General features: G+C 55.8%; 1 protein-coding gene across 1 annotated transcript; it reads left to right on the top strand.

Annotated features, from left to right (window-relative positions):
- Positions 1-1,757: 1,757 nt before the first annotated feature.
- COL8A2 (collagen type VIII alpha 2 chain) lies at positions 1,758-14,307 on the top strand. The gene is made up of 3 exons (XM_049774720.1): positions 1,758-1,771; positions 11,265-11,460; positions 11,844-14,307. Exons 2-3 carry the CDS (start codon positions 11,280-11,282, stop codon positions 13,760-13,762), a joined length of 2,100 nt encoding a protein of 699 aa, XP_049630677.1. The 5' UTR covers positions 1,758-1,771; positions 11,265-11,279; the 3' UTR covers positions 13,763-14,307.
- Positions 14,308-14,439: the final 132 nt, after the last annotated feature.

Below are 14,439 nucleotides of genomic sequence, written 5' to 3' on the forward strand. Positions count from 1 at the left end.
GCAGTGCTTAGGGTTTACTCCTGGCTCTGTATTTAGGGATCATTTTTGGTGGGCTGAAGGGAACAGATGGAGTTTTGGGGATCAAACTTGGGTTAGCTGCATGCAAGGCACACACTCTACCTGCTCTGGGGTTACTCCTGGCTCTAGGCTCAGAAATCACCCCTGGCCCCAGGGGACTATATCAGATGCCAGGATTTGAACCACCGTCCTTCTGCATGAAAGGCAAATGCCTTACCTCCATGCTATCTTTCTGGCCCCTAAACTTTCCTTTTTAATGAACTTTCAAGAGTAGTTTTAGGTTTACAGAAAATTTTAATAGAAACTAAAATTCCCATAATCCTCAAATTCTTTTCATCCCTTGAATATGTTTATATCTGACACCCTCTCTCATGCTATTCCCTAGGCCTGGACTTCTCCCTGTACCACCCAGTAAATTCAAGTTGATCCTTCAAAGCTCTGGTCCCTTCCCTAGTGTCTCAAGGTAGGGGTAGGGGTGGAGCTGGGCTTGAGTTGTGAGCAACTCCTATCCAGGTTCCATCAGCCTGGCTGGGCCCTAGGACCATCATCTCATGATTCACCCTGGGCTTGTGGTGTTCAGAGCACTGGGAGCAGAGACCGGCCCAGCTGAGCTGGAGAAAGGGCCTGTGACCCGCTGGCCACAGGCGCTGGCAGCTTATGCAGATACACATAGGGTTGGGGTGTCAGAGTTTCCATGGGGGCAGGCAGAGGCGAGCAAGCAGCTGGGGGATAGAGTGACGTGGTCAGTAAGACCTCTGTGCCAGTCCCCCCACCCCCTCACATCCACCTTGAATCACTTCTGGGTCTGGACCACAGCCCCAGGTCCCCTGAGGCCCCGTGTCTCCCTAGGGGACCTGCACTAGGGTTTGTGGCCACAAATCTTTGCAGCAAGATGAACTGAGGCAGAAATGGGAATCTGGCTTTTAGTGGTCTGGTCATGTCACTTCCTCACTCTGCAGCCTTTATAGCTCCCCATTGCTTCCAGAGAAGCCTGACATTCAGGGCATTTCATGATGTTGCCCGGGGAGGAAGGTCCTGCCTCTCTCCAGCACCTCGGGGCCCTTCTCTGCCTCTCTGGCTTCCTTCTGTGGAAACTCCTGCTTGTACCTTGTCTGCTCTTCAGACTCCTGCTCATCTGGGAACAGGTCCTCCACTGAGGGCCCAATCACTGTTGCTTCCTCCAGGAAGCCTTCTAGGGAAACAAAATACCCTGTTTTGTCCTTCCATGGCCCAGAGATCATGCGATACCTCCTGCTAAGTGGGGGCAGGTGAATGTATAGATTCATGTGTGTGTCTGTGTGAGTGTATATGTGTGTGCGATTGTGTGTGAGCAGAGTGTATGGCATGTGTGCTATTTCTGTGTCCCAAGATCAGGCGTGGGGACCGCTGCCTGGCTGGTGCACCCCGACAGGAAGGCTAACCCAGGGCGGTGACTGCTATAGCACAGACTCGTCCACTCCAGACCGAGACACCCAGAAGGGGTTGTCCAACCAGGGCTGGGGATGGGAGCAATCTGATCCCCCACCCCAGGACCCTGTGGGCATTGCTATCTGTGTGTGCCATGAATGCAGGGTGCCTGTGAATGGAGGGCACCCAGCTCTGCTCTCTGTGAAGAGAAATAGAGGTAGACATTCCTCCTGTCTCTGCTCTAAGCTGATTCCTGCAGCAGGAATCGAACTCTCCCTCACCCTGTCTCTTTCCTCCTTAGGCCGTGTCTCTCCTGGGCCCATCAGAGCCCCCTCTGACCTGAAAGGTAAGCGAGATTTGGGGCAGCCCCTCTTGCAGGTGACCGCAGCAGCTCCCGCCGCCCAGGCCTTGCATCGCGGCCCAACTCGGAAGCAGCTTGTTCTCATTTGTGAACTATTTCTCCCGGCTCCCTGGCGCAGCCTGGGTTTGCTTGGCCTGCCCGGGTGCAGTGGCCTGGCCGCGCTCCCGCAGGCCCCCTCCCGGCCCGGCCCGGCCTCTCCTGCTGCCGCCGGTTCGCTGCCGCCACCGCACGGGGAAGCCGCGAAGGCCCAGGAATCTTGGCAGACGCAGGAGCCGCGGGCGGCGGGTGGCGCTCCGGAAAAGGCTGCAAATGCGAACCAGAAGGCCAGGGATGGGCTTCGAGGAGGCCCCGCCTGGCCCGGCCTGGGGACTGGGGGAGCTGAGGCGGAGGAACCTGAGCTGTCTGAGGCATATGCTGGGAAGCAAAGGATGGCACCAAGGAGAACTGTCTCCTGCTCTGTTGTTGCCCAGGGCTGCTCCTGGACTGGCCTCTCCTGGCCTCAGTCCCTCCCTGCCTGTTCCTTGCACCCTTCCTTGCCCTGAGAGACACTTTCCTGGGGAAGGAGAGAGGCACTTAGCCTCAGAAATGGTTTGATGCAGGGCCTGGGAAGTAAATCTAGTCTCTAGCCAAGAGGGACGTCCAGTCGGACCCCCCTCCAGCTCAGCTGTGAGCTTGGGGTCGGATTGTCAGAGGCCTGAGGTGAAACATCTGACTAAGAACCCACTTTGTGCCAAGCCCTTGTCGGGTAAGTTGAGGTGAGGAGGCACAAAAGATGCCTAGGAAGAAAAGCTATCTGGTCTACAGTGGGTAGGAAGAAGTGTTTGGGAGGAGGAGAACATGTTTCTGTTTGTGTGTATGTTAGTCTCCAGCCTACCACTGACCCACTACTTTCTCTTGCACAAACCCAGATATTTGCTCTCTGGGCAGGGATTTCTGTGATCACTGTCCTGCCCCTTTTAAGGCTACTTCTCAAACTGAAGCTCCAAGGTTGTGAGGGATCTGGGTCTTGGGGGGAACCAAAGCCTGGTGGGGAGACAGTGATTAGGGGACCAACTGCCCTGCTAAAAGCTCTGCACCAGGCAGCTCTGCACCAATTTCAGATTCCAGGTGGCTGGACAGTGGTCCTCATCCTGCACGGTTATTTATTTATTTTTTTTTGGTCACACCCGGCAGCGCTCAGGGATTACTCCTGGCTCTATGCTCAGAAATCACTCCTGGCATGCATGGGGGACCATATGGGATGCCAGGATCCGAACCACCGTCCTTCTGCATGAAAGGCAAACACCTTATCCATGCTATCTTTCTGGTCCCATGTTTGTTTTGTTTTGTTTTGTTTTTTTAAGTTTATTGATTGATTGATTGATTGGTTGTTGGGTCACACACAGCCATGCTCAGTGGTACTCCTGGCTCTGCACTCAGAAATCGCCCCTGGCAGTCTGGGGGACCACCTGGGATGCTGCGAATCAAATCAGGCCCCTCCTGGGTTGACCACATGCAAGGCAAATACCCTACCTCTGTGCCACCTCTCTGGCCCCTGCATGTTTCATTTTGAACTATTCAGAGTCTCACCTGAACTTCTGCAAGGAAGTTCACTGGACTTCATAATGCCCCAACCCAGACCTTGGGGGGCTGCCAGATGGGTCCCCAGAACAGTGCTGTTAGCAATCACATTAGGGCCTAATCCTGATCCCTCCAGTGAGAGAAGCCAGTGCTCTGAAGACAGAATTCAGAAAAGGTTTCAGTACAGGGACATGGGAGAGGGTAGGGAGAGACAAGTGGGGTCTCACAGATGCTGTGACATGAAGAGAGGTGAGTAGAGAGACTTCCACCATAATGCCTGAGAACACAGGTCAGGAGCACCTGGATTCACCGACACAGTAACACAGGAACGGGGAGGTTGAGAGGGGAGGTACATACTCCTGGGGCCCCTTGAGATAGGCTGGTCCCTAGTTTCTTCTGAGACCCAGGACCCCCTCTAGAAAAGCCAGAGCAGGGGAGGGCCAGAGCCAAATTCAGTGATGACCGCCAGACTGCAGCAGCGGCACTGGGAGTAGACCTCCAGAGTGGGGACCTGTGGCAGCTGGTAGGACTAATTGTGGGGGGAAGATTTGGCAGTTTGGAGAACTTGACTGGGACATGCCGGGCCCTGAGCTGCAGCAGAGAGACAAGTTCTGTCTTTGGGCACAGAGGAAGAAGAAGGGACAAGGGGACAGAAGCAGAGGAGTCTGTGGAACTGATGGAGGCTTGAGGGCATAAGCCCAGGCTGTCTTAGACCTTTGTGTGGGGGCTCCTGGATGTGGGCACAGGTGGGGAGTGAGAGGGACCTGGGTGCAGAGGAGCCACAAGGCCATCTGGGTGGTCCAGCAGTCTGGGAGAGGTGGTAGCAGAAGACAGTCCTGTGATCCTTGGTGATGCAAGAACCACAGGATCTGTGAGGTAGGCACTTCCCTGGAAACTTCCAGAAAGAAGTGAGGCCTGAGTTTGACCCCCACAAGTCTGTCTCTGCAGAACAGGAGGGAAAGAGTTCTGAGATCTGCCAGGAAGGAGAGTCAGGGTTGGGGGAGGGTTTGGTGCAGGGGAGTAGGGAGCATGAGGTGAGGTTCCGCTGGGGAGCACTGGAGTAGGAAGGGGACAGGATTCTTTCTACAAATTTGGCTGAGAAAACCTGGAAGTGTATAGGGGGATAGGGTGGTTGGCAGGGCGGGTGGCCCCTACCCCCTCAGGACTCAGTATGTTCTGTACCCAACACTAACTTCAGAGAATTTGCAGAGCTTATTCAGGCTTGGAGGAGAGAGAGGTCACTGCAGCCAGCCCTGGTGACACTGGGGTGTGTGTGTGTGTGTGTGTGTGTGTGTGTGTGTGTCTTTGTGACCTTGTGGAGCTCCTCCTTTGAAGGAATGAGAATCCAGGGGGATCGGGGGACCATAGCGGAGCTGTTCAGAATCTCTGATAGGGAGAGCCTGATGGAGATGTGCTGCTCACCTGTGAGGTCCAGGGACCGGACTGGGGAGACAGACAGACAGACAGTCCCAGAGACAGTGAGGGAGAGGGCGGGAAGGAGAGGACGGGGTGGGAGACCAGCGAGGAGACAGGCAGAGGAGCAGGAGAGGCCGCCGCTCAGCAGAAATGTCTCCACAACAGGAAGCGTCTCATCGCATACCTGTGGTTTGGCGGCTGCCGGAGCTCCCCATTGCTCTGTTCAGCGCAGCCGCCAGTCTGGGGTGGGGTAGGGGGCTTGGGGGGGCAGGAGCCTGGTCCTGCCACACCCCAGCACCGTCTGCAAAGAGTCTGGGCACCCCCAACGCAGGTCCCTTTGATCTGGACCCTGACAGGCTCCTTAGAAATGGGATCCTAGAAATAGGCATGTTTTTTCAGTGGGATCGATGTGGGGGCTCTGCTGGCCAGCCCTGGGGAAACTTTGAAAGAGAGGAATAATAAGGACTAGTTAATGTCCCTTCCCCTGGGGAGAGGGGTTGACAGTCCCACCAGGGCTTCCTCCCCCCATGGGTCTAAAAGACCCGGAGCCCCGCTTGCTCCCAGCCAGCCTCCTTGGCTGTAGGGAGGAGGCCAGAGGCTGGGCAGCCACAAAACGCTGACTTGGAAAAAATACTGTTTTACGGGGATTTGTTGAAAAAGGGGGGAAATCCCCGGTAAGGACTTGCAGCTGTCCAAACACTGTGTCTACCACGCACGCCACCACTCCATCCCCTGAATCAGCGTCTCCATGTGCACCCCACCTAAGTCCCTGCCAGCCCAGCCCCTTCTTGGACTGTTTCACTCTTGTCTGCCTTCCTAACAGGTCACCAGAGAAGGTGATGGCTTGCCTGAGGCCACACAGCAGAGATAGATTGCACTTTCAGAGTCCTTTCCCCTCCTTCCCTTCCAGCTGCTGCCTCCAAACCCCTCCTAGGCCACCATTACCCAGAGCAGAACAAGGAATCAAGGGAACAGTTGCTCTTTCCCCTTACATACGTTTTTATTTTTCCATTCTTGGCAGGATGCAGCCACCTCCTTCAATCGGTCCTAGGGACACCCCACGGGAAGCTGATCTTTGCCATCTGAGGGGAGGGTGGGGCGATCTCTAGATGGTGAATTGAGTTCATCAGGCACTGAATTTAGGTCAGAGAGAGCTAAGGGGGCTGAGTTCTGCTCAATGGGCAGGAGGCATAGTTTCTTCTCACAGTGACCCCTGAGCCTGGAGCACTACAGAGTGTGATCCCAAACCCCCAAACAAACCCCAAAAGTGAAGGCCACACTGGTTCAAAGTGTCTGGCTGGGAGGGAGTGGGAGGTGGAGGAGGTCCCTGGCAGGTGAAGAAACAGATGCTTGAGGCAAAGAGCAGTCTTGAGCACCTACCAGCAGGGGGCAGCAGAGCACCTGCCCCACTTCCCAGAAAGAGGCCGTAAAGGTGTTTGCTGGATGGAGGAACTGAGAGGGGAAAGGGGCCAGAAGGCCTCAGGACTCCCTGGATGTGTAGGGTGGGTCAAACTCGCGGCCCACGAGTTGTTGTGGCCTCCGTACAACATTTTGTGGCCCGTGTGGCCGGCCTTCAAATATCACAGTATTCACGATTATTCGCTTACCGAATAAAAATTGCATATTTGAAGGCCGGACGTGAGCCACAAAATGTTGTAGGAGGCGCAACAACTCGCGAGCCTCGAGTTTGAGACCCTGATTCAGGTATCCTTGGCTGTGATGTTGGTTGGTGTGCCCCCTGGGCAGCTGAGCCACTGCAGGGGACAGGGCATCCTTTCTCTGTGCAGCCCCTTGAATAGGCTCAATCTGCCTGGCCTGTGCCCGCCTCTCCTTCATGACCCCTCAATCCTGGCCCTGTCCTCATCTCTGGGGTCTAGTGTGTGCGCAGTGGCCTGTCCTCCCCCATTAGGAACAGCTCCTATGTTCCTCATGTCATAGGACATTATGGTGTGGCTGTGGGTAAGCGCTGGGGGCTCTTCTGACTAAATGTCTCAGTTCCAGTGACTCTTGTAGATTTTATAGGGTTTTTCTTTTCATTTTTCTTTTTTGGTTGGGGGAGGCCTTCAGGGTTAGGGTTATGTCCTGTAGTGCTCAGGATTGACTCCTGACTCTGAGCTCAGGGATCACTCCTGGCAAGGCTCCAGGGACATTATTGGCGGTGGGGATTGAACCAGAGTTGGCTGCTTGCAAGGCAAATGCCCTACCTGCTGTACTCTCTCTATCCTGCTCCACTTTCACAGGATTCTTCATAGGTTATATTATCAACTGCAGATAAGATGGAAGAGTGAGCTTAGGTTGTTAACAGAATTTAGCTCCAACCCCTGGCATCCCAATCTGGCCTGGAAACACGTCTCTGTACTTCTCCAAGCCAGAGAAATACAAGCCACAGAGCATTCCTCTCATGGCCTACGGGGCTGGGAGCCTGGCAGAGGGCACCTCGCACATGCCCAGTCCTGTCCCCTGAGCAGAGTCTATGGTCCTCTCTGTGTCAGTGTGTATAACATGGTAAAGCTGAGGATGTGGCTCAAAGGCCGGCACTTGTCCTGGATTCAACCCCAATACCTCATGCTCCCCACTCCCCGCACTGCTAGGATTGACCTTCACAACAATAAAAAATAACAACAATCAAATTTATTTTTCTTGGGCTGGAAGATCACTTCATGGCTGGGCGCATGCAAAGCCTGCTGTGCTCTGCATGTGGGAGGTCCGGATTCAGTCCCAGCACTGCATGAGACCTGGAGTAGCTAGGAGCTTCACTGCTGTGGCTTGAAAAACAAAAACAAGTTTAATTTTTAGAGGAGTGCACACCCATCAGTGCTCAGGGGTTACTCTTGGTTCTCTGACTGTGAGGATAGAAGAGGGTGCTAATTCTGGTGGTGCTTGAGGAATTTTGCAGTTATGGGGATTATACCTGGGCATCCTGCATGCAAAGCCTGAGCTATCTCTCAGGCCCAGAGATCAAATTTAGGAGCAAATGCCACAGTATAGCGGGTAGGGTGTTTGCCTTTACACAGCCAACCCTAGTTCAATCCGGTACCACATGTGGTTTCCCGAACCCCACCAGAAGTGATCTCTGAATGCAGAACCAGGAGTAAGCCCTGAACACTACCAAAGGTATGGCCCCTCCAAACAACTAAATTTACACAACTCAATGATTAGTTGATCATGGAGGGGACCAGAGACAGGACTCAGAAGCCTGGAGTCAGGCCTGGTACTTGGGACCTTCAGGGAGTGGCTAGACTTTTGCTGGAGTATTGAGAAGTGACCTGTGGCTCCAAGCTGATGGCAGAGCTGGAGTTTGCACCCTTGAGCTGGGATGGCATCTTTATCATCTTCTCCAGAGCCCCAGTACCAGAACCTCAGCTTTAACTCGAGTCAGCCCAGCATAGAAGGACTCTGCTCCTCACAGGTACCTCCACAATCTCCTGGGATTAGAGGCACTGGAGTGGGTAGAGGGAGCCCAGAGCAGAGATTCAGGGGATTAGGGATTTCTTCTGGGGGTGAAAATGTCAAGTAGTCCCCACTCAAGTGGGGACTGTTCCTGGTATGCACTAAGTTCTGAGTTCATACCACCCACCCCAGCACCACCCTAGTGGCTACTAGTCACCACTGAACATTGGTGTCTTGGTGGTCCACATCTCTGACAGGCCTGAACTGTATTACTGGCCAGAACTCAGGCTGCTACAGCTGAGGCAGGCATCACCCAAGTGACTACCATGAGTCCCCGGGCACTGCTGGGGCAACCCTCCCACAAAAAAAACACATCTGAATGTGAGTGACCAACCATTCGGCAGGTACAGTCTCTCCCGAGAAGTCACAGTTAGTCCAGACTTTGAAATAATGTATTGAGGGCTGGAGAGATAGCATAGGGGTTAAGGCACTTGCCTTGCACATGGCTGACCCTGATTTAAACCCGGCACTACGTATGGTCCCCCAGACACCAACATGAGTGATCCCTCAACAAAGGAATGTTTTCTGCCTTGTGGCAATCCGGACCATATGTGGTGCTGGGAAGTCTAATCTGGGTTGGTCTTATGCAAGACAAGTTCCCTATATGCTGTACTATGGCTCCACTTTTTGGAACACCACACCCAGTTGTGCTCAGGAGTTACTCCTGGCACTGCTCAGAGATCACTCCTGGTTGGCTCAGGGGACCATATGGGATGCTGATAATCGAACGTGGATTAGCTGCGTGCAAGGCAAACACATTATCCACTGTACCATCACTTCAGTCCCTCCAGTTCCCATTTATATTTATATATATATTGGATTAAACCCAATGGTGCTCAGGGGTTACTCCTGGCTCTATGCTCATAAATTGCTCCTGGCTTGCTCCAGGGACCATATGGGATGGTACCACCATCCGTTCTAGATTGACTGCATGCAAGGCAAATGCCCTACCACTGTGCTATCTCCCTGGCCTCCCCAAAGCCCCCCTTTTTGTTTTTTGGGTCACACCCAGCGGTGCTCAGGAGTCGCTCTTGGCTTTATGCTCAGAATCACTCCTGGCAGGCTCGGGCGCCCATATGGGGTGCCAGGATTCGAACCACTGTCCTTCTGCATGCAAGGCAAATGCCTTACCTCCTTGCTATCTCTTTGGCCCGGTAAATTTTTTTTTAGCCATTGACCACTTTCCTCCAGTGAACCCCAGTCCTATCAGCCTCCAGCCCTAGGAAGCTAGAAATCTACTCCCTCCCTCTGTACATTTGCCCATCCTGCAGACTTCATGCATTTAAATGGAATTATACAATTAGCTTTTTTTTTTTCCTTTTTGTGATGTGGGGGACTAAGCCCAGGGCCTAACACCTGTAAAACACCATCTACGTCTGAGCCACCCACCTCCTCCTTGGCTGTGGTTTGGTGACAGACTTCTTAGCATCATGCCTCCTAGAGTCAGTTACCTTGGTATATCTTGTACGTCATTGTTTTTTTGTTTGGGGCCACACTTGGTAATACTCAAGGGTTATACCTGGCTCTGCCTCAGGTTTCACTCCTGGTGATGCTAGTAGGACTATATGGGATGCCGGGGATCAAATCTGGGTTGGCCGTGTGCAAAGCAAGCTCCCTACTTGCACTATTGCTCTGGCCTGTCACCTATGGGGCTCCCTTGCACAGCAGACCACACACATTTTCCTCAGCAGATGCCCCTGTGTTGTTCCATTTTTGTTCATCTGTAATGAGTAGGTGCATGTATATGTTTGTGCACATGCGAGCCCACTTTACAGAGGAGGTAAGCCAAGGCTTACAGAGCAGAAACAACTGCTGAAGCTTCCCCAGCTGATGAGTGAAGGACACAGGCTGGCAGCTCAGACCCATTTACAGGTCTTGAGCTAAATATGATGTCAGAACCAGAGAGGCCAAATATGAGGACAGGCTTATTGTATGGACTCTGGAAGAGGTGCCAGCTGCCTAGGAGCTGATGGATGTGTTGATGGGGGACTGACACAGTTGTGTGGCAGCTGGTGTCTAAGATCTGAAATCAGTGTCTGTGTTTCTGGGCACAGGTATGTGTGTGGGAGGCAGATAAAGAGGAAATGGCTAATGGTGTGGGAGACAGAAGCAAATTTAAAGGACTTTGAGGAGGGCTAGAGAGATAATGCAGTTGGTAGGTAGTAAAATGGTCTGGGCATTTTCCATGCATGCAGCCCAAATTTGATCTCCAATATCTCCCAAGCACTGGCAGGAGTGATTCCTGAGTGCAAAGCCAGGAGTAATCCCTGAGCATCACAAGGTGTGCCCCCTCAAAAAAAAAAAAAAAAAAAAAAAGCCTTCAAGGGCCATTGGAATGATACCTGTATCATCAAGGCTTTGAATGAAGCCAACCTCCATTTAATGCCTGGGCATTACATGGTACCTGAGCATCCCTGGGTACAGTTCTGGGGGCCCCTGAATACCACTCCTGGATAGGTCTGGAAATTCCAGCATCCAGCAACACTACATCCCTGACCTCAAATCAGACCTCCAGCCTAGTTGGTCGAGAATTGCTGGGAGATTCCCTTAGACTTCCTGAGCATTGCTTGAGTGACCCCAAGTAAGACTTGAGCACTGAACACTAAACCTGGGCTGAGTCCTGAAGGTCATGGGGGACCTCCCTTAGTCTCCCCCCACACCCCATCAATATGATGGATGTCAGACAGTGACAAAAACAACACCTCTACCTGCTAGAGGATTAAGGGAACCTGTAGGCATTGCAGCCGGTGGAAAGGTAGAACCGGGTGCAGACTTTATGGGAGACCTTCAGAGGGGCTTGCCAGGGCTGCACAGACTGTATGGGGGTGGAGGGAGGCTGTAATTCAGGGGAGGTAGCTTCTCGAGATAGTGACGAGGATGAGGAACCAGGGCACAGGGCAGGTGGCACGCAGGGGCCCACTGTGGGTGAGGCTCTGGGCAGGGCTTGTGAGCACTGTATTCTTAGCAGAGCTCGCAAAGCTGATGTTTCTGTGAGCCCTCCTCGGCCCCAGACCAGAGCTAGCTCCATGGTCTCTCTTCTTCCTTCCTGCAGACACCCTTGGACACCATGCGGGGGGCTCTGGTGCCCTTGCCACCTCTGCTACTGCTGTTGCTAGGGTGCAGGCCTCGGACAGCCACTGGAGGAGGTGCCGGTGGGGCAGCGGGCTACGCTCCTGTGAAGTACATACAGCCCATGCTCAAGGGGCCTGTGGGCCCCCCCTTCCGCGAGGGCAAGGGCCAGTACCTGGGTGAGTGCCCCTTCCCCAGAGACCCATCTGCACCATTCAGGCCCTTAAGCCCACCCACCCTCGACTTTCCTATCTTGCTCTCCTTCCAGATGTTGAGCAGGACACTCTTGCCTTCAGTCTGGAATGGGACCTGGGGAGTGGGGAGGTGGGAGGTTTGTGGGATGTGATCCCTAGGCTGGCTCTGATCAGTGCTGCTGCTGCCCCCCGCTGGCCAGTCTTCAGCCTCGCCCAAGCTCGAGGCAGTCCTGGATAGGCTGGGTACAAAGACCCCCCAAGAAGGCCGCTGTCCAGCCCAGACTCTGCCTCCTGTGGGAGTGGTGGTGGGTCTTGTCCCCATGGCCAGGTTGATGACTGAACCCCTTCTCTCTCTTTCTCTCTCTCAGAAATGCCCCTACCAATGCTGCCAATGGACCTGAAAGGAGAACCAGGCCCCCCTGGAAAGCCTGGCCCCCGGGGACCCCCTGGTCCACCTGGCTTCCCAGGAAAACCAGGCACAGGAAAGCCGGGGCTACATGGGCAGCCGGGCCCCGCCGGGCCCCCTGGCTTCTCCAGGGCAGGCAAGGCTGGTTCCCCAGGGCTTCCAGGCAAGATTGGCCCACCAGGACAGCCGGGGCTGCGGGGGGAGCCGGGGAGTCGAGGGGACCAGGGCCTCCGAGGACCCCCAGGGCCTCCTGGCCTTCCTGGGCCCTCTGGCATTGCTGTCCCCGGAAAACCAGGCCCTCAGGGAGTACCAGGGCCCCCTGGATTTGGAGGGGAGCCGGGGCCCCAGGGGGAACCTGGGCCCCCAGGGGATCGAGGCCTTAAGGGGGATCAGGGGGTGGGCCAGCCAGGGCTGCCTGGGGCCCCAGGGCAGGGGGGTGCCCCTGGTCCACCTGGTCTCCCTGGCCCAGCTGGCTTGGGTAGACCAGGCCTGGATGGGCTTCCTGGGGCCCCTGGAGACAAGGGTGAGTTTGGGCCCCCTGGGGTGCCCGGGCCCAGGGGGGAGCCAGGAGCTTTGGGCCCCAAAGGGTCCCCTGGAGTAAATGGACTAGGGGTGCCAGGGGCAGCAGGAGTGCCAGGGCCACAGGGCCCAGTAGGGGCCAAAGGTGAGCCTGGGGCCCGGGGCCTGCCTGGCCTGATGGGCCCTGCTGGCTACGGGCTGCCTGGGCTGCCCGGCCCGAAGGGAGACAGAGGTCCTGCAGGGGTTCCAGGACTCTTGGGGGACAGGGGGGAGCCAGGAGAGGATGGGGAGCCCGGGGAGCAGGGTCCACAGGGCCTTGGTGGACCTCCTGGACTTCCAGGCTCAGCAGGGCTTCCTGGGAGACGTGGGGCCCCTGGACCTAAGGGGGATGCAGGGCCTGGAGGACCCCCAGGAGTGCCTGGCATTCGAGGTGACCAGGGGTCTAATGGCCTGTCTGGAAAACCTGGGGTCCCAGGTGAAAGGGGGCTTCCAGGGGCCCATGGACCCCCTGGACCAGCTGGGCCCAAGGGTGAACCAGGTTTTATGGGCCGCCCTGGGGGTCCTGGGGTGGCTGGAGCCTTGGGGCAGAAGGGCGACTTGGGGCTCCCTGGGCAGCCAGGCCTCAGGGGTCCCTCAGGTATCCCAGGACTCCAGGGTCCAGCTGGTCCAATTGGGCCACAGGGCCTTCCTGGCCTGAAGGGGGAACCAGGCCTGCCAGGGGCCCCTGGAGAGGGGAAAGTGGGCGAACCTGGCATGACTGGGCCTACAGGGCCTCCTGGGGTCCCTGGTTCTCCAGGACTCACGGGCCCTCCTGGGCCTCCAGGGCCTCCTGGCCCCCCGGGCGCCCCCGGGGCCTTGGATGAGACTGGCATCGCAGGCCTGCACCTGCCTGACAGTGGTGTGGAGGGGGCAGTGCTGGGTAAGGGGGCCAAGCCCCATCCGGGGCTGGGGGAGCTGTCGGCCCAGGCCACACCGGCCTTCACAGCAGTGCTTACCTCTCCCTTCCCCGCCTCGGGCATGCCGGTGAAGTTCGACCGGACCCTCTACAACGGCCACAGCGGCTACAACCCAGCCACTGGCATCTTCACCTGCCCGGTGGGCGGCGTCTACTACTTTGCCTACCACGTGCACGTCAAGGGCACCAGTGTGTGGGTGGCGCTGTACAAGAACAACGTGCCAGCCACCTACACCTACGATGAGTACAAGAAGGGCTACCTGGACCAGGCGTCGGGCGGGGCCGTGTTGCAGCTGCGGCCCAACGACCAGGTCTGGGTGCAGATGCCCTCGGACCAGGCCAATGGCCTCTACTCCACTGAGTACATCCATTCCTCCTTCTCAGGCTTCTTGCTCTGCCCCACATAACCCTGGGGGCGCCGCAGCCACCACCACTGCCATCACCACCTCTGGAGCAGTAGGGAATTTTCCAGTGACATCAAACCTCGTTTAAAGAAAACCACCAGACCGAGGCTGGACAGAGGCGCTTTGGTCTTGGTCCAAGGAGACCAAGTTGCTTTCTTCCACCACGTGGCGCAGGGTGGCTGGAGAGGCTGGCTTGCGTCCCTCTCCCCCAGATGTCCATGCAATATGGGGGAGAGGGATTGCACCCCATCCCTGCCCAACCTGGGAGATCCTGTATGTCCCTTGGGGGCCCCGGACTTGACTGCATGGTGAAGAGGCTGCTTTTGTGGCTGAGCTAAAGGGTCTGAGACCCACCTTCCATCTTCCTGAGCAAAGGTGCCAAGCTACCCTTAGCTCTTGGTTGGGGCTTCTCCAGCATTCCAGGCTCTCAACATTGAAGGGGGGTGGGGTCCTGGAAGTCGGTTCCTCCAGAGCAAAAGGAGAGGGGGCTGAGGGAGATGGGGCCAGGATTGTGGGGCAATCCTGTGCCTCCACCCTCCACTACCCTTCTCCCCCAACTCCATACCAGCCAGGGTTCATGAAGCCCAGGGCAAGGCTATGTACAGCATTTGGCTGACTGCTCCCAAGTCTTCTCTGTCAGCAGTGGCGGAGTGAGGATAGCTGCACAGGCAGGCACCTCG

This window comes from Suncus etruscus, chromosome 6 (genome assembly GCF_024139225.1).
Source record: "Suncus etruscus isolate mSunEtr1 chromosome 6, mSunEtr1.pri.cur, whole genome shotgun sequence".
NCBI lineage: Eukaryota > Metazoa > Chordata > Mammalia > Eulipotyphla > Soricidae > Suncus > Suncus etruscus.

What these genes read in the sequence shown, in the direction of transcription:
- COL8A2 (XM_049774720.1), top strand. Translation starts at nt 11,280, where the DNA reads ATGCGGGGGGCTCTGGTGCCCTTGCCACCTCTGCTACTGCTGTTGCTA. An exon ending in GGGCAAGGGCCAGTACCTGG is followed by an intron (nt 11,461 to 11,843) that starts GTGAGTGCCCCT and finishes TCTCTCTCTCAG; the next exon opens with AAATGCCCCTACCAATGCTG.